Here is a 26,232-nt window from a genome sequence, read left to right on the forward strand (position 1 = left end):
GTATTACAAATAATGCAATATAATCCTCAGCTTTACTGGAAGAAGATAGATTTATATGTTGAAAGTGACTGAAAGTATTGGGGAGCAGGTAATGACAGGTAAATGACAGAAAAAGTGGTATAGGTTTTCACTGGAAGAGGTGGGTTACTGTATGTGTGACTGTGAAAAACAAAGGAGAAAAATCAGAACTAATCAGCAGGTACAGTCCAGAAAAGCCTCCCTGCTCTGTTTCGCTTCCAAAATTGTTTTTAAAATTCTGCATTGATCTGTATTTGCTTAATTTAAGATGCAGGAAAAGACTGGTTATCCATAAATGATAAACACAAGAAAAGAGTCCTTCTGGTTTAAATATAAGATCATGAGTCTTAGGTGGTGAAAATTATCTTAAATCCATGAATTCCAATGGAATGTCACCAGTGTATTTTTTATGGATATGGGAATCTCTTGTCTGAGTAATGATGTTAAATGGTTTATATAGCATGGAGCTACAGCAAACTGATGTGTTTAAGTATAGAGTAAGACAAATACAGTATTGATAGATGCTACATACAAAATATTCTCAAATTCTTTTGTCATAAGTTTCCCCATGTTCTTAATTCTGATGTTGGTTAAAGCTTTTTTTAAAAAAATACACTTAGGAAAACAAACATCATCAGTCTTTTATGACAGCTACTAGTCTCTTTCTGCCTCTTAAATGAGTGAGCACAGAGTTCTTGTCATGGTTTAAAACCAGTCAGGTAACTCATTCACTCACTCCCCCCCTTCTTGCTCTCCCCCTACTCCCAGAGGGACGGAGAGGAGAATCGAAAAGAATGCAACTCCCCCGGGGTTGAGATAAGAACAGTTTAGTAACTAAGGTATAACACAAATCACTACTGCTACCACCAATAATAACAATGATAAAGGAAATAACAAGGGAAGAGAATACAACATCTCACCACCAGCTGACTGATAACTCGCCCCCCCAGCCCAATTAAGCACCGACCGATACCTCCTCCAACGCCACAGTCTCCCAGCCCTTCCGGATAACTCTCAGTTACATCCTGGGCATGACGTGCTGTGGTATGGAATACCTCTTTGGTCAGTTTGGGTCAGGTGTCCTGTCTCTGTTTCCTCCCAGCTTCCCCTCCTCCCTGGCAGAGCATGAGGCTCACAAAGTCCTTGGCCAAGCCAAAACATCATTGTTATCAGCTCTGTTCCCAAGCCGAAAGTCAAAACACAGCACTGCACCAGCTAGCAAGAAGGAGAAACATGACTGCTACTGCTGAACCCAGGACAGTTCTGTTTGCTCATTATCACTCTTCCTCATTTGAAGGGTGCCTATTTTTACTTTTCTATGGAACAGATATAGCTGATAAAAATTTCTGACTTCTGAAGAAAGTCCCCATTATATCCACAATCTCAAGTATCTGTTCATGCCATCATTTAGTTGAAACTTTCTGTAAGATTGCTACAAATGCATTTGTGATAATCCTTTACTTCTGTAAGTTTCCTCCTGTTCGGTTTTGGAGAAGTCTTCCAGGAGCAGCAAATGAATTCCCATATACTGTATTTCAAACTACATTCTGTATATCCAGTGTCAGGAAATGTGATGTAGAAAACAATTCTGCATTAATTGAAAGATGGGCTATTTAGCCTGTCAGGTCTTTTCCCGTTTGTAATTTAGTGTAATCTCCATGTCCTGGGCTGCCCTTGCACTGAATGATGTGAGTCTACTGCACCTCAGGACAAAGACTTTCCATAGCGCAGTCAGACCAGTCAGCAATTACTCAGTGTCTTGGTATGTGACATCTTACAAAGAGCTGTGTAAATGTAAGAAGGCCCTAGATTAGGTCCACGAAGATCCTTTAAAGTATTTCTTCTTCTGATAATAACTTAAATAATTCACCTGGACAATGTCCCTTTTTCTCCTTTCCTTTTGTTTAGTCTAAGCACTTAGTGACGAATGTCTGAAATGTTATGTTATCAGGCAGAATAAATGCCAAACAGGTTTTAATTGTGTATTATTCCACATAAAATGCAGGATTATTTATCTTCTAATACAGTCAGTTTAATGTTTATACAATAAAACAGTAGAAATATACAAACTACTGATACAAGTCTATTAAATAGGGTTTAATGTTATAGCCATTTTCAGGTTATCAGAGCTGAATTTGTGGTCAGGAATTCACTGTACCTGTACTCTACTTCAAAAGAATGCTCTGAAGTGCTTATCATTAGAATGTCTGTGCTTTTATTTCAAGATGAACAATAAAAGCTCTTCCACACAGAAACTATTTCCTTGTGACTATTAAGCACATTACAGAAAACATCATGACCTCTACCGTTAGTACACCACCCAAACAGAACTATGTATAATAGATAACAGTAGTCTAAATTATACTTGCTATTGAAGATGGTTTTGTGGAACCTGGTTGTTGGGCAAATACTTCTTATAGTTACGGGTCAAATGTCACAACACAGATACTTGTGCTGTATTATCCCACAGACATGCCATAAAGAGCAACTGCATTAAATAAACAATTACTATAAATACAGTCCTTTTCTCTAACGGTATTTAGGTGGCAAATATAAGACTTCAGTCTTTACAAAAAACAGAATATATGCGTTACCCACATAAACTGCCCTTGCAATTGTCAAGATGTACATGATTACTCAGATTTGGGTTAGAACAAATGTAATTTACAACCTATGCCTAGAGTAAACCTATAGTTTCTGAAGATCAGCTAATCAAAGGTATGTCCTTTCCTATATATAAGCAATAAGATAACATTTAAAAATTAAAGTAAAAAGCTGTACATTTTATACAGCTTTTCAAATATATTCTCAGTTACTTGAGATTATTTCAATTTTGAATCCATTTATGCAAATGTTTTCAAAGGAGGGAGTTCATATGGAAGACAACAGTGAAATACAAGTCACAGTACCCTTGTGCGCCTGTCCCATTTTACAGGTGGCAAGTACTGAGCAAGGACATTAACCAGCTTGAGACTTCCTAGTCAGCTTTAGGTATGTAGCTAGTTTACACCACAGCTAGCCTTCCTATTCTCTTTGCTGCTGAAAGGGAAATCAAATTTTCTCCTGCAGTATGTTCTAACCAGAAGCTTCTCTGAATGACCTTCTGGGTTGGCATTTCTTTATTGAGTATGCAAAGAGCAGGCAACTAGCTTAGCTGACTGACTCTCGGCAGTATATTTGTGCTTCTTACTGTCAAAATTGCTCCTCTTCAGCTCTTGCTCTATACAGCTTTAATTCATCCTGTTTCTACTGTGATATACTGTCACAAGTCCAGCCCTCATTTTTTGTTAAGGGTGAGACATTCCAAACCACTCAGTAGGCTCCACCCCGTATTAAATGTAACTCTTCAGTACTAATATGTACTACATGTATGTAGTACACTGAATACGCTAACACATAGCTAGAAGCTGGACAAAATTACTCTCAATTTTATGAATTTTTAAAACTCTATCACTTGCTTACAAAGTAATTGTAGTAATCAACAACTACTGTTTACATAGTATTTTGTTAACTCTTTGTCCAGAAGTAGAGACATAACAATTTCTGTTCTCTAACCCAGCCTGTTCATATACATAAGCAATAAAGTGCAAGAAAGATGTTAATGATACAAAAGAAAAGAAGTTTTGAAAGGTCTGACAAATAAAGCAATTCTCCTTAAGAAGGAGAATACTGTCTGTTTCTAAGACAGTATCGTAAGTAATGGGAAGACCAAAGAGAGTACTTAATGTTGAGGGAAAATAACGTAAGTGCACAGGTGAGAAGTTGGTCCCATGATACCTGAATACAAAACTGCAATTCATCAGAGTGAGGGTTTGATTCTTGTATTGATGCAGGTGTGACCCCTTTAACAGAGTTCTATATTTATATCTTAAATATATATCTACATTTATATTCCATTTGAAAATGGAAATGTGCAGCATTCTTATACAGGACTAATTTGGTTGCTTTGTTATATCTACTTCCACAACATAAATTAACTGTTAATGCTCTTAATGCTTTAAAAATATTTCAGGCTATTAATGAAAGATAGTTTATACCTCCATGAACATATGAGAAAATGCTGAATTCTACTTACATGAGCAATCACCACTGACTATGAGAGTTACTGGTTCTATGTTGAAAGTCTCATATACTTGTAAGTATTTGCCAGAGCAAGGCCCTCCTAATATATATAAATGAATGGTCAATCATTTATGTAAAAAGTATGTTCCAATTGTTACTTATATGTTAAATTAAAAAGCAGATACTGCATATCACTATCTTTTTGATCAGATGATTTATGAAATGCTGGTTTGTGAAAGTCAACCAGTTGCCTTAATATTAGAAAATGCATCTTTAGGACAAAGGACACAGGGAGAGACACAAAAGGTTGGAAGCATAGAAGCATATCCTCATAAGTACCAAGCAATCCCTATTGTTGGATGACCAGATTGAATCATCATTTAGGTAGGTGTCATCAAAGTTCACAATCTTCAAGTCCTTCTTAAGGTAGATTTCATTGAGTTTGTTCAGCGTTCGAGCAAAGGTATATTTAGATGCACAGCTATATGCTTCCAGGTTGTAGACTTTGTGGAAGTGCATATCAAAATACGGATTATCCTAAAGAAATGGAGACAGAACGAAATTATTACATGCTTTACAGGTGTTAGAATGGCAATCTGTTGTTCTCTGGCCTGCTACCTTCAGGGCTTTTTCTCCTTTTGATTTTCTCCATTTGAAAAGGACTTTGCCTACTTGTCCTATTGATACTAAAGGATCATTTAAAACTTCACAGAGTGCAATTTATAATTAGCTGCAATTATTTGCCATTAGTAGTTTTGCCTGAGTAGAACTTTCAGAGTTTCGCCAAGCAGTATGCTTCACTTTATTTGGATTATAAAATCTTGTTTTGAAATGAACCAATTTGTCATGTTGCCTAAAACACACTATATGAAAAGCACTTGCCTTGGACTATAACAACATCTGCCTATCAGAAGAAGAATATTGATTGCCCTTCCTGCCTAAATAGTAATTCTCTGTCCTTTCTGGCTCTTTGGCACAATTAATCCTAGCAGCAGCTCACTTCTGTTAAACTCTATGGATATGAAAAACTATTATGAATATTTATAGCAGAGTTAATCACCACATAATTATGAGTTTGAGGTTCATTTATGCTTTTCTTTAACTAGAAATGAGACAGATTTTGATCATACCAGTTGAGGGAGGCTGATTCATCTCTGAAGGATATTTTAGCACAACACTTCAGAAAAAAAAGATAAAGTAAATTCATGCAAGCAAGTGATAAGGAAACCCTCTGGCTGCCTTGGCTGGGCAAGGGATGGCAACATATCCAGAAGCAAGATAACTTGGAGAAGGGATGTGAAGTATTATTAGTTTTGGCTTCCCCCCAACCTTGGCTTAAACTACAAAGAGCTCACAGGATGCAGGGATACTCTGAAGCTGAGCTCACATCCTCCATCTCCCAGGTTCCTAGTTTTAGGCTTGAGAGCGATGTGTGTATTGTGCATAAGGCAGAATAAGAATAACCACAGTTTGTCATTCTCCTTGGAACAAGGCTCTGAAACCTCTCTTGGGGGCTCTTGGTTTCTCTTTCACTAGCATCATTTAACCTAACTTCTATTTTATGTTTGTTTGAAAGCACTTTGAAAGGGAAAAAGGTAATTTTTTTTTTTCCTGGTCTACATTTATTATGCATGGACAACCATTAAAATGACTTCTTATACATGCAGTAAGATATTCTCCTCAGCGTATTCTTCTATCTTTTGTAAAATAGGATTTAATTCTACTTTTGGTGTTCTGTAATATACTACTGCATCCCCATTTTTCCTTTCTGAACTTGTATCTGAGAGATGAGGACTTTTTTAGCAGTAAGTTCAGCCCCATCTAGCCAAAGCAGGTTTATATTTACACACACAAATATACAAATATTTAATTGATCCAAGTATTGTGAGATTAAGCTATGTGAAAGAGGCACCATTTCATGCACTGCTACACCAAACAGTGCACTTTTGTGATGTTGACTTTGTCACACAGAGAAGAGATTCATACCGTCAAATGACAGGATAATAATCTTCATAAAAATATTTAACAAAGCTTTGTTTTCAAGCACACATTAAGATCTATGGGATTAACTCCAATTTACACTGGGAGCTGCAGGTGAAGAATTTTTATTCCCAGTTATGATGAACAAATTAGAAAACACCCAGCTTCTCCCTCCCTCAGATCTCAACTGGAAAGATGAAGAAGATTACAACAGACAAGAAAATCTCTCCTTCCTCTTTCCCCACAACAGTGCAAATGCAATGTGGAGCCTCTCATAGGCAATAAAGCCGAAGTTCTGTGAAGGTTTGATTTATTTTGGTTTATACATAACTTTTTCATATAATGCATTTTAATTGCATTTTAATATTGTATCCCAAATTGCAACACAAGAAAAGTATACATTATTACATGTATTTAATAATACATAACACTTACAGTGTCTGCTTCTTTTCCATCAATCATCTCCAGATCTTTCAAAAACCATTTTTCAAGTATTTCATATTTCTCCTCTAGATCCACTCGCAAGTGTTTAACCATACATATTTCTACTTCTTCACTTTTAGTCACTAAAAGAAAAAAATAGTTTAGATATGCAACCAAGTACTTCCAAAAGGTTCTGGTAAGAAAAGACTCAATCAGGCTACATTTTAGATAATAACTTAAATAACGATGTACAGTTCTGCCTAGGGTTAATCTGGATTTAGCAGTTTTATTTTGCCCAAGTAGTAGGAAAAGCACCACTTTCTCAGTATGTGAAACCTGACAGCTTTTAGTAGGTTCAGGATTTACTTGCTCATCATAGAATCATAGATTGAATCATAGAATAGCTTGGGTTTGAAAGGACCTTAAGATCATCTGGTTCCAACCCCCTTGCCATGCATAGAGATGCCTCACCCTAGACCATGTTGCCCAAGGCTCTGTAAAACCTGGCCTTGAACACTGCCAGGGATGAAGCATTTACCACTTCTTTGGGCAACCCATTCCAGTGCCTCACCACCCTCACAATAAAGAACTTCTCCTTATATATAACCTGAACTTCCCCTGTTTAAGTTTAAAGCCATTACCCCTTGTCCTATCACTATAGTCTCTGATGAAGAGTGTCTGTGAAAAGAGAATTTTGTCTGTGCAAAAGCCTTTCATCTGAATTCACAAGCAGCCCAATGACAGCCTAATTCTGGCCCTGGATCAGTATGGATAATCCACTTCTACTTACTTCAAGGGCAATCTTTTGGGATGCTGGACTCAAACCAAAAAATTGTAGAACTGCTACCAGGGCTCTGTATTTACATGACTTGTGCTATACTTTTCATTCCATGGATGAAGTTCTCTTACTTTTTTGAAAAAGCCATTACTTTTTCAAAGCAAAAGTTTCATTTCCCTATAAAATACGTAAGTAGGCCATTTAAGAAAAACAACATCAAAAACATTCCTTAAAGCTTTGAGTTGTCCAGTGTTGTCTTTGCAGAATTCACTATTTTCTGACTTAGGCAGGACATGAGAGTAAAAAGAGCACAAAGACACTCTTTGCAATAACTACCATTATTAATTGATTACACTGAGTACTGTGTAGAAGACTGGATTTCTGTAATACATGATAATGAGAGTGAAAAGCACCGGAGTCTGAACAATCTCCTGCACATCCAGCATGACGGCTGGAGGGCAGGCCACTTCCCCCCAGCCATCCAATAGCTTAAAGTAAGGGCAAGATGTCACCTATGCCTGGCAGGATCGTTTCAACATCACAGCACGAGGGTACAGATACAGGAGCAAAATTCTTCTATTTTCAAATACTTCCTGAATTTTTTTAAAAACTACTGTGAAACATAACTAATTTTATCTTATTCCTGTTAAAACGTCTCTTACCTGTTTATAAGAAAGTTGTTATTAAATAAAGACAAACAAAAGGTACATGTTGGAGAGATGCCTTCTTTCCATTGCAAAGAAAAACAGTGGAAAATATATGAATTTATTATAATTTCTCTCAGCCTATAGCTTCCCTGCCTGGGAAATACAAATCACTGTCACTTTTTCTCCTGGTCCTATCAGACATAGGTGCTCAATGATTTTTAACCTGAGGATCACCACTGTGTTGTCTTCTGTGAAGAAGTTACAATGGTTTCTATTTGCCAGCAAATCTAGTAGGGTAATATTAGAAAGTTCTCTTCATAGTTTTAGTTTCTGCCATCTTGTTTGCTTGCTTGTGAAGGAATATGTTGTCTCCCTCAGAGTTAAAGCAAAAGGAAGCAAGCCCAAGAGCCCCGACTCCTGCTGTAAATACAAGGGGATGTCCTAGTGGCCCCCAGTTCCCACATGCTGCCACTTATCTACCCCTCAGCCAGCACCAGAAATTGTATGACAGAAGGACAGAGCGCAGATGTGTTAGCAGCAGTGAAACCAGGAGTGTGTCCTGCCCAGTGGTGAAACTTGGGTGGACTATTCTTAACAACAACAGCAACAAAATATTTCTTACTTTCCCTGCATTTTATATATTGCTTGTTCTTCACTCAGTTAATAGAATTAAAGACAATGTAATTTTTTCATAGAACATAAGCTGAGATCAGCTGAGTCAGTTCTATTAAACTCTGAAAACTTTTGTTTGGGGAGGGTTGGGAAAGGTATTGAAATGCCTTCATAGAGCACTAACATTTCTTAACATCTTCCATGGACTGAACACCTTTTTCAGGGTCTCTTTTGGACAACATGATGTTAACCTTATCATTCTTCTCAGGCACACCAATAATGGGTTGTGAAAATCACAGAATGTGGTTGCATTTCCATTTTAAATTCTTCCAGTGTTTATAAAAGCGTTTAAAGAAAGTCTTCATGAAAGAACTGGGACTTGCTATTGTGAAAAGGAGGGGACATAATCTTGGACAAAAATAATCTTGCACAAAAATAAGATTGTTCAATTATCCATAGTAAGATTCTGTTGTAACATAGATTTCAAAAGGCACAGACTTCTAATTTTGCCTATAGTTTGACTGCTTTTCTAATTTATTTTTTTTTATATGGTAATTTGAACTCAAGAAGCATAGACTGAGGTTGCATTGCAGGGATAAGATTTTAGATAATGCGTTTTGCTCCTACAGAATCACAGCAGACTGCAGCAGCTAGCTGGCAGCCGGATGCAACCCACCTTTCAGAATCAAATTTCCACTCTAGTCACCACTTACTTGACTACGCCTGAATGTATTAAGAGAGTTTGATACTGGATACTGGAAACGTCCCACTCTTAATACTCTATAGAAATATTCCTTCATGTTTCAGGGACTTCCAATCAGTTGATCTGATTAAGAGCTCTCTTTAATGACTTGTTCTACTCTACCTTAGTAAGAGTTTTTAGTAAAGTTTTTAAAGGTGTGTAATGTTATTTCTCCTCTTTGGGTGCTTGATAATAGTGAAAAGGCTATCTACCATATGCAACTAAATATACTTCTACCAGATAGTTTTAAAAACTATGAACCAGGTTGGTGTTTCTGTACATTTAGAAGCTTTATGACATTCAGGAACCAATTTCTAACAGTTCTAAAATACAAAGCCTATTAAAATTACATGTGTGCAGGGAACATGGCTTGCTCGGAATTTCCAGTAATCTGTGAAACAATTTAAACTTTCTGAAGACTTCAGGCGTTTAGAAAGATAATGATAACATAATACAGTTGACATCATCCCATATTGGATTTTAACCCAATCTATGTCTCAAGTGCATAAGTTATTTCTATCTGTTATATATATTTTGAACCTGAAGGGGAAACAGACTGGAAAGAAGCATTTGCATCAACCTATCTACTTAGGGATGAGAGCACCTCTCTTTTTTAGCATCTTTCAGTGTTGTGAAGTAAAAACAAAGACAACTAAGCTTTTCTAAAACTTTGTTCCAAAAACGTTTTGAAAGAGATATATTTGAAATTAAATGTAAGTAGACAGATAAGTAGGTTTATCTTGTTTCACTCACAGCTCGTGCCAATTACTAATTCAGATGTGTATTTATTTAAACCACGAGCCTAATTTATTGTTCCCGGACTAACTGGGACAATATGTGGGACAATAGACCAAGACAAGGAATGATGCAGAAGCTCTAGAAGTCACAAATGTTTTCCGCAATGTTAATGCATGGTTATGATTTCTCATGGAACGCCTAATCAGAACTATAGGAATGGCTTGCTCGTGCAGCAGCAGACCGCGCATCCTCTCACAACCCGCACACCTGCCGCTGCACCCTCCTGTCGCAAACCCGCTGGTTCTCGCGGGGCACCCTTGCCCCGCCGCCCCGGTACCTGCGGCGCACAGGTAGCAGCGCCCGGCTCCCGTGCCCTCCACCTCGATGAATTCCTGCAGCCGCCGCCGCCGGGGCCCGAACAGTCTCTTCGCCAGGTCCTCCTTCACCAGTGAGGACATCGCTCCCCTTTCTCTTCCCTTCCCGATGTAGCGGCTTAGCGGCGAGTACCGGCCCCCCGCTCCCCGCAGCCGCCGGCCAGCACCGGGAGCCGGCGGGGCACCACGGCGGAGGCTGCCCGTGGGCCGCGCGGGGCCCCCGGCCGCAGGGGAGGCATCGCCAGCTGCGGCCCCGGCGGGTCCACCCGCTCCCTCCCTGCCAGCCCTCTCCGCCGCCGGGGACAGCCGCCGTTAAGGCTCCGCTCGCCGGCGGGGGGAAAGGCAGGGCGGCGGATCTCCCCGCCCCACGCGTGTTCCCCCGCCTCCCCGTGCAGGAAGGACTGCCCCGGCGAGGCGCACCCCGTACAGGGGGACGGAGCTGCCTCGGCTGCCCCGTAGGTACCGGGACCGCAGGGGGACTGAGGAAGGAGTTCGGACGACCGCGGCGGGAGGTACTGCCGTTGGGGCTGGGCCAGGTCCCTGCTGAGGGGGGAGAACGAGCAGGGAAAAACACGAGGCAATGGCACTGAAGGCAGTTTGCAGAGAAAACAGTTGACAATTAGTGCAATTCTTTCCATCAGTAAGTAAAAGAGTGAATAGAGTTTATAAAAGGCATTAGACAACCGTATGGTGGTTACTGGTGTTAACCACGCTAACAGCTTTATGGCTATTAATAGTGTTAAGGGGAAAATTACTTTATGCCACTCCTTATAAACAGCAAATAAACTCACCTCCACACAACAGGAGCCCTCAGAGAGACAATGTGGCCAGGGGACCAGAGGAAACCACCATACTTAGCATGTCGATATATGTGAGGGGCCTTTTACAGCAGACATTAGGATATTTGCAGAAACTTTGGTTGCTCCTGCCACTCTGCAAATGTGCGTGTCTTTTCCCTTCGGACTCATTTCTGACTGCTTATAGCAGTTGGATGTTCTCTTCTAATTCTCATGCTCCAGCTTAAGATGTCTAAACACCCTATTGAGTTTTTCATTCTTACAGTCTTGATGTAACTTAGAAAGGAATCTAACCTTAAAATGAAATTGAGTGCTGAAGTGAAGATTTACAAGAGGTAAAAATCTGAGTATCTAAAACACCAAATTGTTTTGGGGTTTTGCTTTACGATATTATTAGACTAATTTAGTGCCATAGGTCTACATGATGCTTTTGCTGTTGTGAAGCAAAATGGAATCAAGTAGAATGATGTAGATGTAGAATTTGGGAGGATAGTCCTCTTCATAGAGGACTGAGGATACTAGCTAGATACTAGCTAGATGAGTGGGAAAGGGTCTACCCTATTCTTCATGGTCTTTTTTCCCCTAGGTAGATACTAGCTAGATGAGTGGGAAAGGGACTGAAAAGAAACCAGAAGGGTTTGGCTTATTCACCTTCACTTTGGTCTCCAGTGTTTGGAAACACAGTTGTAATCCTGCTTTGGGAAAGTAAAGTTACTCTAAATTCCAGGTTTTGGACGTATTTCTCTAAGGACAAATTTCTTCTCTTACCTTTAAAGGCTCATTTTAGGAAACAAGCATGATACTTAGGTCCAAACTGAGACAACTGCACGCTAAGAAAGAGCCTTGGTATGAATACCTTCCACTGGAGAGCTGAGGCTCAGGGATGCCCACACCCCTGCCCACAACCTTAGTAACCTGCCAATGCCTTCAATATGGGACTGATGCAGATCACAGTCCCTCTTTTACTGGCAACCTTGCCCCAGACTTCAGTTTGTCACCACCACTGTTAATAGTGTCATGGTTGGAGGTTTCAGTGCCAGAATCCTCATGAGGGAGCCGATTCTGACTCAGCCAGTTTGTAGCTCATGTTGCATCAGAAAAAGACCTTCGGCTCAGTTTTTCCCTTCTGAAAGATTTGGCTGGTACTGGAGAAATTGCCTACCTGGTGAGTAAAGCATCACTGATGTCTTGGAAGTGGTGGAGCTAAGAGTGGTGCACAGCTCTGGTCTTTCTTGGTTTAGATTTCTATTTTTCATAGTTTGATCAAACTGTAAGTCATCCTACTTCAGGTTTCACAAGAGAGAGTTTTGATTTATTAATACTCTTAGACTTTTTGTCTTTTTTTATATTCTTGCATATTAATATTGTGCCACTCTGGTCAGCAGTACATGGCTAGTAGAAATTTGTACATTAACAGAACTTTACACTGAAAACCATGTCTGGGCTTTAGGTGGAGCATTAGGGCTATGTAGCTGCTCTCTGACCAGGAGTGGTGAAAGTTCTGCTGCTCCTCTACCTCCTGCCTTCTGTCCGTGCCTACATAGATATGGAAAGAGCATAGCCTGCACACTGCCATGAGCACCTGTTGTACATGCTGAATCATAGAATCATAGAATAGTTAGGGTTGGAAAGGACCTTAAGATTATCAAGTTCCAACCCCCTGCCATGGGCAGGGACACCTCACACTAAACCAATGCTGGATAACTGTGAGGCTCATGGAAAACACATTTATAAATATCTGTGTAATATGTCCCAAACCATGTACTCTTAAAGCACAGACACAGATACATTGCAGTTATCACATTTGGAAATCTTGAAAATGGGGCAAAAGTTTTTGGTAATTGTATAATAATTTTAAAATTTCTAAACACTTAAATATTAAATATTTCTACTTGTTAGATGAAGCTATCAAAAAAACCCCAACAAAACAAAACCCCAAACCTCAAAACCCCTCAAAACCAAAACCCTGCTGTATAGACTTCGGCAAAAGATGCCTCTGGATTAATTTCTGAGCTGTTGTGTATGCAGACTTACTCAGAGGATCCTATTCTGTGATGGAACTGTTTTCTTCATACCACCTCTCAAATCAAATTATATTTCAAAAAGTATTATATCGATTAAATTACTTGTGCAATATCCTTTAATGCATTCTCAAATGCTACATTAAACAACCACTCTAGGTATATATGTGGAAAGGTACAGTGGTGATTTTAACACTGAATGTTTTAATAAGAAACAGAAAATCATCATTGACTACTGCTCTTGTTTGTTTTGATTCTTTATTCACCCATCCTCTGTTAGAAAGCATCAGGACAGTTTTGTTGCACCTGGTATCAGGATAATCAGGATACCTGCAGTGTTTTGGATAATGCACATAAACATTTTTTTCTCTGTGTCTACCCTATTCTTCATAGTCTTTTCTCCCCTACTAGGTTTCAGTGGGGAGATATGAACATTCCACTTTGGAGGTGACTCAAAAAATAATTTTCTTCTCTATTTCTCTACTATTTTTCTGACTTGGGTGGACTGGAAATAAGGCTGGAATAAAGGATTGTCTAGAACTGGAACAGGCTGCCCAGGGAAGTGGTGGAATCACCATCCCTGGAGACACTTGAGAGACCTGTAAATGTGGCATTCAGGAATATGGCTTAGTGGTGGATTTATAAGTGCTAACTTAACAGTTGGATTGGATGATCTTAAATGTCTTTTCCAACTGAAATCATTCTAAGATTATATGATTCTTTTTGCTGGCATTATTATTGCTGAACAGAAAAAAAAACAGTTTCCTAGAAGCTGAATGGATGTCTTGAGCAGTGCAATTGCAGATCCACCTTAGCTGTGATACTGCAAGCCCAAAGGCAACAGTTGGGCAGTTGTCCAGACAGCAAGGACACACTGTGGACTGGGATCAACTTCGTATTCTAGCATCCAGCACCCCGGCCAACTGTCCCTACCTCAGCTACTCCTGCCCATGGATTTGGGTTGTATAGACATAAACCAGAACAAACTAAACTCCTGGCTACCACGGCCACAAACAAATTTAAATCCAAATTATATAGTATTTACCTGTAAATGTCCACATAGATGAGTTACAGATGATTGTGAAAGTTGCACAACCCCTAATTCAGGATCACAGCAGCCTAGAAAGGAAGATCAAAGGTCTACAACATGAACTAGTCACCAGGTGAGTGTCTTAGAATTTTCTTCTAAATATTAGTTACTTCTTTTTTATACCTTGTCTTTACTCTGCAAACTTTTTGCATGTCCAAATACAGTTTTCCTTACTGGGCCACTAACATTTTCCCACTAACATTATAGCTGATCTGACTCCTAGATATGGCTAGTTATTCATATTTTGATAGCTATGACAATAGAATTAGATCCCTGTTAAAAATCTAGTTAAGTTTTACTGAAAACTGTCAGAAGCAGCAGAGATACCAGTGTTTTGTGCAGAAGTGCTATTCAGTGAGGTACAGCTTGAGTCACTCAGTGTTAAAATAGAAGCATAGAAATACATGCTGAGGAAGACATCAGTTGATTAAAATGTTTTTGTAGCACTACTTTTCTCATAAATTCCTTCTGAGATGCCATTAAAAATCTTGTATCACCCTTAGAATGCATGGGTGCTCAAACAGATGATGACTCAAGATCTCGTCAGTTTTGGTAAAGAACACTGAAACCCAGATATAAGTGTTTTCTCTAATGGTATGATGTAATTGCTCAGTTAAAAAAGAGTAGTACTTTTCTGTTTTCTTGGATGAAAGAAGACAAAAGAGTTTATTTGAGATTTTATTTAACTGAAGCTCAAATTTGTCTAGTTTATATTGAGTATATACTGGTATATTGTTTTCAAAATATAAACATGACCATCACTGGCATAAATGATGCCACACCGTGCCAACATCCCATCCAAAGCTTTCCTTTCCACAGAAAATACGTACTTGTTCTTTGTAGAATAGTAACCAGATACTGGTTTATGGATGAAATTCAGAAGCATATTTTGAAACATAACACACAAGTGAGAAGTATCTAATTCTCCTGTGAAGAAGGTACATGTGTTGAGTTTTACACATGTCTGAGCTGAAAATTAGGGCGTTAAGTAAGTTTACTTATATCATAGAATCAGAGAATCATAGAATCGTTAGGGTTGGAAAGGACCTTAAGATCACCTAGTTCCAACCCAACTGCCGTGGGCCGGGACACCTCACACTAAATCATATCACCCAAGGCCTCATCCAACCTGGCCTTGAACACTGCCAGGGACGGAGCATTCACAAGGTCCCTGGAAAACCCATTCCAGTGCCTCACCAACCTAACAGAAAAGAATTTCCTTCTTATATCCAACCTATATTCCCCTGTTTAAGTTTTAACCCGTTACTCCTTGTCCTGTCACTACAGTCCCTAGTGAAGAGTCCCTCCCCAGCATCCCTATAGGCCCCCTTCAGATACTGGAAGGCTGCTATGAGGTCTCCACGCAGCCTTCTCTTCTCCAGGCTGAACAGTTCCAACTTTCTCAGCCTGTCTTCACACGGGAGGTGCTCCAGTCCCCTGATCATCCTTGTGGCCCTTCTCTGGACTTGTTCCAACAGTTCCATGTCCTTTTTATGTTGAGGACACCAGAACTGCACACAATACTCCAAGTGAGGTCTCACAAGAGCAGAGTAGAGGGGCAGGATCACCTCCTTCAACCTGCTGGTCACGCTCCTTTTGATGCGGCCCAGGATACGGTTGGCTTTCTGGGCTGCAAGTGCACACTGCCAGCTCATGTTCTTTTTCTCATCGACCAGCACCCCCAAGTCCTTCTCAGCAGGGCTGCTCTGAATCTCTTCTCTGCCTAACCTGTAGCTGTGCCTGGGATTGCTCTGACCCAGGTGTAGGATCTTGCACTTGGCATGGTTAAACCTCATGTGTCAAGGTCCCTCTGGATGGCATTCCTTCCCTCCAGGGTATCAACCGAACCACACAGCTTGGTGTCATCGGCAAACTTGCTGAGGGCGCACTCAATCCCACTGTCCATGTCAGCGACAAAGATGTTAAACAAGAGTGGTCCCAACACCAATCCCTGAGGGACACCACTAGTTACTGGTCTCCAGCCGGACATTGAGCCATTGACCACAACTCTTTGTGTGCAGCCATCCAGCCAGTTCTTTATCCACCGAGTGGTCCACCCATCAAATTGATGTCGCTCCAATTTAGAGACAAGGACGTCATGTGGGACAGTGTCGAACACTTTGCACAAGTCCAGGTAGATGACATCAGCTGCTCTACCCCTGTCCATCAGTTCTGTAGCCCCATCATAGAAGGCCACCAAATTGGTCAGGCAGGATTTCCCCTTAGTGAAGCCGTGCTGGCTGTCCCCAAGCACCTTGTTGATTTTCATGTGCCTTAGCAAAAAAAAAAAAAAAGAAGAAAAGAATATAATAAGAGTTTAGGTTCCTGTTTAGCAAAGCTCATAATAATGCATTGATGAATTGGACCCACATTTAATTAGCAGCGTAAAATCCTGGAATGGTGGATTCAGCACTTTGTTATTCAAACATAACCCATTCAATGTTGCACAATTTTCTTTGTGGAGTCAAAACCCTAAAGACAGTAGTAAGGTAAAAAAAAAAAGTAGTAAAATTGGAAGTTAAAAAAAACCAAGTGACTTTCTAGGCATACAGATTACTGTTAATCTCCCAACAGCTGGAAGCTTTTGAAAGCTTAGCTCAGGATTCTGACAGCTGTGTTTAAAACAATAACTCTTGGTGTTGTGTTTTATAAAAATACAGGGGAAAAAAAGCACAGTGGAGAGTTGCATTGGCCAAGAAGTCAAGAAGTACCTTGATAATCACATTTGAAGCAGATTAGGTTGTGATTTCAGTAAAACTGCCCTTTCTGTGTTCCCATTTGCTCATAAATTTTTTGAATAAATGCAGGTTTTTTTCAAGAGTTACCCCAGGCAACTTTAACAGATTCTCTGTCAAGAGCCTCTTCATGCTTTTTAATAATTATTTTCATCTCTACTTCTATAATCTCTAGTAATAAATTTCATTTGTCTTGGCACAAGAACTCTTCTCTTCCCCCATGAAAATTGAACATTATTATTAATGTAGATAGTCAATTACTTCAGATTAATGTGGATTTATATTTAAAATCAATACATCAACATGATGCAAAGCACTCTTAAAACACTACAAACTTCTGCTGGATATCTAATCCATTTTTTAAAAATTCATAAAGACTCGGGAATCTATACGACTGCATAATATGTATGGATTTTGTATTTAGGGGATGAGCACATAGTTGACAGTTGTGAGGCTTAAAATATGTTTTATTTCATATAGATCTTTGTAAGTTCTTGTTCTGTCAGTTACTCAAAAAGGTTAATGTCAAATACATTTAGAGAAGAAATAAAATATAAAAATTTTGAGAGTGGATTTAATTCGTCATGGGAAGACAGTAAGGGACTGGTGGACACATCTTCAAATACTTTCAAAGGTTGCTGGCATTGTCAAAGAGTAAATCTAGTCAATTATAAAATACGTTTATATTCAGTATAAGAATAATTACCTGAAATGTAATGACCTAGCCTTTGCAGATTATGTGATCTGATCTTAAACTAGTTTCTGTCTTCCTCTTCATGGAGTAGGGTTTGTTGTAATGAAGGCGAATGGCCATTCTGCATTGTCCAGTTTAGTTAGAGTCCTGGACACAGAAGAAACTGCTCAGAGCTGAAACTACTCACAAAACTAGTAGGTCATTCATCTTTCTCAAGGCAGGATCAACGCAATCTAGTTCATTTGCCTGGTCTACTCTTAATCAGAGCCACAACTCCTATAGTGGTCATCAAGTCTTGTGTCTTGCATACAAACCACAGCACTTAAAAAACTAATACCTCCCTGTTTGCATTCCTCACCTGACATCCTTAGGGCTCTCTGGGTGCATAAAATTAACTTGATTTGATGCAGGGCATTTGAATAACAGAGCAGGTGTCCAGGCAAACTTCTGCTTTTTTGGCTTGGAAAACCCTTAACATTTTCTGAGAAAAACTTGGATTCGTTATGTTTTTTTTCTTGGTCTTTATTCAATTCTTACATTTTCAACCCATAGCTGAAAAAAGACCCTGAACCATATTACATATTAGTGAAAGTTCAATAAAATAAAACTACAAGGTGCTTCTTTTTTTTTTTCTTGCCTAAATTTTAAGTCAGAACTAGAGAATATTGCACAAAGCTGGAAAAAGTGTGGGTCAACCTCTTTTTGTCTCTGCCAGGCTTCAATTCATAATGTAGATTACATTTGCATCATCTGTTTGCTATTGCCTTCTCACGGTAGTGAGAGATCTTGACTGTTGGAGCAATGTTTTTCAGCCAGCTAATATAACTTAAATGTATGGTTAGCATTTTCCTATAATTACATTTCATAGCCTCCCTTTCTCTCCTGTAGACAGACATATACTGATTAATTGTTTTCCTTCCCATTAGTAAAGAACCGTGAAGACAAAGATCTTTGTCCCATGGAATTATAGACCAGGACCCTGTACCTGGTGTGGCATGGCTGATTTCTACCCATGAGTAGACACTGCTGATAGTACTGAATGAAATCAGTCAACAGTACACTCACGGCCTGGCAAAACTTATACCCACAATGCATTAGGCATATAAGCAAAAGTTTTCTGCTACTTTGTCTCTTGGGACTCAAAACTGTTTAGATTTGTCACCTTTAAAATGTTTTCACCAAAGCATAACTGAATAGAAAGAGCAAACAGCATCTTTCATTCCAGTACTTCATGGTATTTGCAGTCTTTAGTGAACAGAAGCAGTCGTAATGAAAAAAGTGTCACTTACATTGGTCATAGACTATAAAATACCCAGAAAATTGTCATTTTTATGGGAAGGTTCTGTTCTGTTCATTCTGGCAGCACAGGTTGACTGTTCAGTCAATCCAAGCTGAAGACTGCAATTTTTTCTCTTTTTTTGGTAAGTTTTTCCCATAGCCTAGAAACACTACTGAGTAAAAGTTCCAAATATATCCCTCCCCATCCCCTCACCACACACATAATGATTTGAACATATTGCAACAGGACAGTGAAGCTTTATTGTGTCTACCAAACAGAATTAAGCCTTTCTGTTGAACTAATTAATTAATTTATTCTGGAACTAATTAAAATTGGTTTCCAAAGAACTTCTGCCTGGTAGCTGGTTGATTTTGTAGCACAGTTGCACTCTGTCTTTGTGGCAGCTTAGACATCAGACCAAGGTGGTGAGAGCTGCTGTGAATGTCCTAACCACAAGAAATGTTTTTGTCATAATTAACCTCTTATTGGACACCAGAGAATCCACATCACCTCAATTTCACTTTCTTCTGGAGTGGGTGCTCTGATGGAGTACACACTCCAGCTGAAGCAATTACTGGTCTGGGGGTGCTCTCTCTTGTGTAGATTTGCAATGTCTGTCAATAACATTAACCAAGAGATGGAAAATTTTGGCGCATGGTGATAGTGATTGCATACACTTGCATGTGAGCATTTTGTATAATAGTGGATGCCAGGTTTTCTAGGCTAGAATGTTGCAGGTGATTATGATGCTTTAAATTATAAGTTCACGTCTTAAATAATATACACATAGCAACATGTTTGTCATTGTTTCCTTGGTGTACGCTATTTTTTCATTGCTTTCCTTTGCTCCTTTCCAGCTGTTTACCCTTGAAGCAAATTAATAATCTGGTTGGAATACCGGTTCTCTGTTAAAACAAAACACATACATAAATGTTGAAGCCATTTTGAAGAATTTTTCTTTCATTCAAGCAATAACTTTTTATACACCTTTTTTTTATTTTTTTCATGGAAGGAATTTCTTTTTAACCCTGTATCAGCCTTCGCCAGCCTTCGCTATGTCAGTCTGTTTCTAGTTCCCTTGAGAGGCTTTGGTGAGAGCTTGTAGAAATCTCTTCCAAGTCTGTTCATGATCCATCAGCTGGAAAAAGCATCAATACGGTTGTCAGCTCTTTTGGACAGCTTAATACATGTACAACCATGACTAACTTCTGCAAAGTATATGTTTTCTTCCCCACTAGGTTGTTTCGCATGTGTTATTTTTTATCCAGTTGAATAGCGCAATTCCTACCAGTTTCTGGGGTATGAAATGTCTGATGCAAAGTGGTATCAGGAGGTTGTCTGCTCAAAGAGACTTACTCTTCATTTTACCCATTCAGTCCTTAACTTTGATGTAGTTTGCCTATGTGTATTGACACTATGTATATATAAAGCCTTCTTCACTTATAGAAGACTTGACCAGATGCAAAGATTCACCTGGACAGATCACAAAACATGCTTTCTACCTTTTACTATCTTCTTGAAGCAGCAGTAAGAAAATAAATCAGACTAGAAAGCTCAACACCTTTCAGACATGGACTCCATAGTGGAACAAGGAGGTAACAAATTAGCTACTGTGCAAAGCTGAAAAATAGAAGGTTATAGATGTGGGCTGAGTTTTTATTTGTGTAGTAGAAAGCATTCAAGTAAAACTATATTCTGTTAAGTATTTCACAACCTGTACATTATTGTATTTTATAAAGAAACTGTTTTGTAAATTAAGATGTACTTCAGTACTTTTTTTCTGAAGAAATATAAAATCATATCTCAGATGTTTCCCCATGGCTACTGTAGAAATGTTAATAATTAAAATATGTTAAGTGTCCATGGGGAAAGGTGGGATACAATCCACGTAACTATAGACCAATATTTGTATATTCCCCTTGTTTCAGAACAAAGATTTTGAACAGCTTAAGTATTTACTGAATAGCTCCTCTGAGCAAAGAAGCAGCAAGACTGCAGGCAGGTAAGTAAAATAGATTTCTGCTGATAAATAATTAATCTAGTAATACTGGTGCCCTGTATATATAACCATTGCATTTATGCAAATATCATTTAGAAGGAGAAAGAGCACTTGCTTGAAATGTGCAACATTATTGATGGTTATGACATTTTAGACTATCTCACTTGAAGATGTCATCCTTGCGTTGAGTATGAGAGTGCTAATCTAGATGATATCAGTTTCCTGATCTTGAGGGACCTGCACTTAGCAGTCTTTGCTGTGGTGTGAAAGAAGAGCAGTATTGAGCACTGGCAACATATATACTCTGGGGAAACTTGGCCCTTCAGTATATATTATTAGGAATAATACTACAGTTCTAAAATATGCTGGTACATTGAGAGAAGTGTCTATTTTTCATATTCAAGCAGCAATTTGGGTTGAGTCTTTGCTGTTACTTTACTTGGGAAAACATTCTGCAGAGGGAAAGAGCAAGAGCAAGGGTGAAATGAGGTAATTGAGGATGCATAAAAGCAGCTCTTTGATACCAACGCAATGAATATGCAAGATAGAAGATTTATTTCTGAATAGATGGGGTTTTTTTAGACTTTCAAACTAGCTCAAAGACAAAATAGGGTTATTGAGGGTTTTTTCTCACAGATAAGCAGGACAAGGACATGGACAAGTTTTTCTGCACTTTAAATACCCTTATGTAAATAGAGTAATCCTTATATATACAAAAATGAGCAAAGAAATTTAGATTCCATTACTTTAGTGGATACAAAATTAAGAGACTTTTTAGGATTAATAGGGTTTTGTTTAGTTGTAGTGGTAGGACAAACCTTTTCTGTAAGCATGAAGCTTGGTCTATAGCATTTGGCAAATATTGGCAAATCTTGCCACCTTTACCAGGCTGCAGCATTGGCTGTTTCATTTATCAGGAAGGTGGCTGGTAAACTAGATATCACTTCTGTAATGCTTTCAGGTTACAAATTTTGCAAGCCATTTTTTTGTCAGTTCACAGAGTTGACAGTATAACCAGTGCTCTGTTCTGCCACACATTTCTTAATTTGGCAGATCTGTTAATGAGGCAAAGCCTTCTGGTTCACACTGATGAGGTAATTTCCAGTTCAGGTCTTGGACTGTTCGTGGTAAGTTGCTTTAGGAGCTATTTAGGCTTTTGAACCCAAATCCACTCTTCTGACCTCTTTACTGTCAGTGTCTGTCACCAATAACCTTTACTGACATATGTCTTCACTCCCATAGTAGCACCCCTGCCAGTTTCTGCCTCAGAACTTGGAAAGGCTTTCTTCTTCCAAGAGGCAGGTATGGCTGGCGTCACCTCTTGTTCCTCTGCTTAGATAATATGAAGGTTGCAACCCTCCCCTTTTGTCAGAAGGTGGTGAGATAGGATAGTCCTTCATGCACATTGATAAGGGATAGCAAACTGTGGGACAGATGGTAATGTAGTGAGCATGGCAGCAGCTGATACAACTTGTCCCACTTCCATGGGGTCCTGAATCAAGGATGTTCTGAGGCAAATAATTTCATTGGAAGACAAAATGGAATAGGATATACAGGGGGTAGTATGCATAAGGATGTGGCTTGACAGAACTAGACAAACAAAACCAGCATTATCTTTGCAGTGGAAATCAAGTGCTGCTGTGACTAAGCAAATAAAAGCATTGTTCATGAACTTTTTTGCCAGTGAGTGGTTTACAGCAATGTTCAACTTCACCTTCACCACAGTGCACCTTCAGGTGTCTCTTGTGTGTTCTCTCAGCTTCCATGAGCCTTTTATTAGTAATCCCCCCCCCCCCCCATCTAAGACACAAATACTTCTGAAGAACAGAACATTTCAGTATTTATCTAGTAAAACACATCTCCAACTTTGTCCAACTGTAGTTTGTCAAAAGTTAGAGGCAAGAATGTTGTACTGTGCTTCAAACAAGTAGTGTTTTCAAATAAAACTAAAACCGAAGTGTCATCAAAACATGTTAGTCATACCTCAAACCCTTGATCTTACAAAATAAAACACTGACGAGTATTTTTCTGACATTCAAACATAAAGAAGGAAGGCCAGTGCTTTGACAATTTATTTGTTATCTTGAATAATATTTATCATGTCAAAACAGTGAAATCTACACTTTTGTACAGGAGTGCATACCGATGATGAATGATAATGAGCAGCGTCTGAGGATTTTGTTGTGTGCATCTTATATTATTGTGATAAATGGGAAAACTCATGGAGATTACATTACTACCTCTGGGATAGCAACTTTTGATCTAGACCTACAGAAAGAACATCTGTACAAGAAGAAAAGGCCAGCTGGGGCAGACTCTGTACACGGAAAAGAAGTTTTGAGTTTTTCCCGTGACAGGATGAGGTAGTATATAAATAACTGATGTTATAGCACACAAGATCTAACTTATATGTCAGCTGCGCTAGTCTGACATAGAAGTCACTTTGGAGATAAAGCCAAAGATCTTTTTTTTTTTAAGATTACAAATAAGGAAAAATTTTCATTGCCCATTTGAGGATTCTTTTTATATTTCTAAACTATTTAGTAAAGGCAATTTAAATGACCTAATCTTCATGAAAAAGATGAGTCCCTAAGGCTGGAAGCCTCTCTGAGTAGTTTTCTAATGCTATTTACCCAGCGTATTTCTGTTCTAATTAAAGCAGTAGATTTTATATAATGATGTGCCAGGTACTGGAGTTAATTGGTTATGTTCTCTGTAGGGAACTTTGAAGTAAGAAACTTGATTCGTCTCTGTTGAGAATGGAGAACTGGGGGAACTTACTGACCCTATTAGAACACTGCAGTGTATCTGTAGGATACTTTGTGGTCTTCAGTGATAGGCCAGAAGTGCTTTTGGTTATTGGTTTGTTCACTGACATACACAGGAAAGATGGGAGAGATTTCACAGAATTATTTAATGGAAGCAAATAATGGTTCTAGATGGGTATAAAAGGTTAAGTAGTTTTAATCAGACTCTTTGTCAATACTAAGCAAATAAAAGTCAATATTTGCAGAGAAATCAAGTTTCAAATAATGGCCAAGCTACATTACAGTAATGCAACTCAATTTGAAAATGTCAAAGGAAACATTCTGTATGTTTAACCAAGTTTAGTTGTTCATGGTGGTCATGGGTTTGTGGGTTTAAAAAAAACCCAACTTAGCCAAAATATCAAAATCTAGTTTCTTGCTCTTCCCAAAACTGTGAAAGTAGTAAGTGTGATAAAATAATATCCTGTGCTGCAGAATCCCCTGCTAACAAAATTATGTATAAGTGGTGCTGTTCCATATGTAAGTACTGTAGAGATGAACAGAGAGAGGGTGCACAATTCACACACTGACTTCACTAAAAAGAATAATCAACTACCAGTGAAGACAATGAATGCAATGGTGTTGATGTGGACTCTGTATGTGATTTTCCAGAGTGTTACTACTTAGCCTTATCAAGAGATTTTCACTGAGTTTGAATGGGCATGTGCAGGCACAAAGAGTTAGTACCCCACATAATTTTTTTTGTTTTTTTTTTTTTTTTAACATGGGAGTCTTTATATTATACCTAGTAAGTAATGGATCATATAGCCTCTCAATGTATCAGTGTTTCTTCTGTTTTCACTCTTTATCTTACTCAGCAGTAGAATTCACATCTTTCAGTGTTGTTAGTTTGTGTGAATATGTATGGGAAGGAAAGAAACAAGCAGATGGAGAAGCTAAAAAGTAAGCTACATTCAGGGAGTGGAAGAGGCTGAGGAAAACCCAAAAGAAATCACAAAAATTTAGTGAAGACCTTGAGGCATGAAGCAAGCAGATTGTCTTTTTCCTCCTCCCTCTTTTCTTAAAAGGAAATGCATTTGCATTTTGGAGACTATCATACTTATTAAACCAGAAGTTGGGTTTTTTGTTTTTTTTTTTTTTCAGTATTTTAGAATCTTAGAATCATAGAATAGTTAGGGTTGGGAAAAAAATTTTCCTCTAAGATTCAAAGTTTTTGGATTAATCTGATTTGAAAGGGCTATTTGAGACAAAGCTGCTTAAAGAGCAGAGGGTGAGAATCATTCCATTTCATCATGTGTTAGGAATGACCATGCAAGAGCACCCTGTATCCTGAGACAAAAGATTATATTTTTATTGATCAATCCCTTATTATCTGTTTTAAAGGCAGGAAGCATTTCTGATTCTATGACCTGAATGCCAAAATCTCTGTGTGATCAGCCATGGAAAGAAACATCTTATATACCCTGGAAAACTGGGTAGTAAGGGAGAAGCTAATCCAGAAGATGAAAGTACTTGCACATCCTTTGCAGATGAAAAGGGTAAGTAAACATCTAATCTTGAGTAGTGCCCCATAGTTTACATTGAAAATGTGTAAAATGTAAATCACTTTCCACAAAGGACAAACTAAGTCTGTATATTTGGTTGAGCAGAGAAGAGATTCAGAGCAGCCCTGTGGAGAAGGACTTCGGGGTGCTGGTCGATGAGAAACTTAACATGAGCTGGCAGTGTGTACTCGCAGCCAGGAAACCAAATGTATCCTGAGCTGCATCAAAAGGAGCGTGACCAGCAGGTCGAAGAAGGTGGTCCTGCCCCTCTACTCTGCTCTTGTGAGACCTCACCTGGAGTATTGTGTGCAGTTCTGGTGTCCTCAACATAAAAAGGACATGGAACTGTTGGAACAAGTCCAGAGAAGGGCCACGAGGATGATCAGGGGAATGGAGCACCTCCCGTGTGAAGACAAGCTGAGGAAGTTGGGGCTGTTCAGCCTGGAGAAGAGAAGGCTGTGTGGAGACCTCATAGCAGCCTTCCAGTATCTGAAGGGGGCCTGTAGGGATGCTGGGGAGGGATTCTTCACTAGGGACTGTAGTGACAGGACAAGGGGTAACAGGTTAAAGCTTAAACAGGGGAAGTTTAGATTGGATATAAGGAGGAAATTCTTTCCTGTAAGGGTGGTGAGGCACTGGAATAGGTTGCCCAGGGAGGTTGTGAATGCTCCATCCCTGGTGGTGTTCAAGGCCAGGTTGGACAGAGCCTTGGGTGATATAGTTCAGTGTGAGGTGTCCCTGCCCATGGCAGGGGGGTTGGAACTACATGATCCTAAGGTCCTTTCCAACCCTAACTATTCTATGATTCTATGATTAAGACAGGTACAATTTCATGTCTGCCGATCTTTGTTTTGCACTCAATATATCCAGGAGGAAACCCATCTTCTCAATACCTCCACCTGCTACTACCTATTCAGTTATTTCATATCAG

General features: G+C 39.1%; 1 protein-coding gene across 1 annotated transcript; it reads right to left on the minus strand.

Annotated features, from left to right (window-relative positions):
* Positions 1-3,388: 3,388 nt before the first annotated feature.
* On the minus strand, positions 3,389-10,691 carry EXOC1L (exocyst complex component 1 like). Its single transcript, XM_062632291.1, has 3 exons — positions 10,338-10,691; positions 6,496-6,626; positions 3,389-4,617 (listed from the first exon to the last, which is right to left on the minus strand). The coding sequence occupies exons 1-3, from the start codon at positions 10,456-10,458 to the stop codon at positions 4,354-4,356; spliced, it is 516 nt and encodes a 171-aa protein (XP_062488275.1). The 5' UTR covers positions 10,459-10,691; the 3' UTR covers positions 3,389-4,353.
* Between the last annotated feature and the right edge of the window lie 15,541 nt (positions 10,692-26,232).

This window comes from Pezoporus occidentalis, unplaced genomic scaffold (genome assembly GCF_034315485.1).
Source record: "Pezoporus occidentalis ecotype Australia unplaced genomic scaffold, CSIRO_AGI_Poc_V1 ctg1, whole genome shotgun sequence".
In the NCBI taxonomy this organism is placed as follows: domain Eukaryota; kingdom Metazoa; phylum Chordata; class Aves; order Psittaciformes; family Psittacidae; genus Pezoporus; species Pezoporus occidentalis.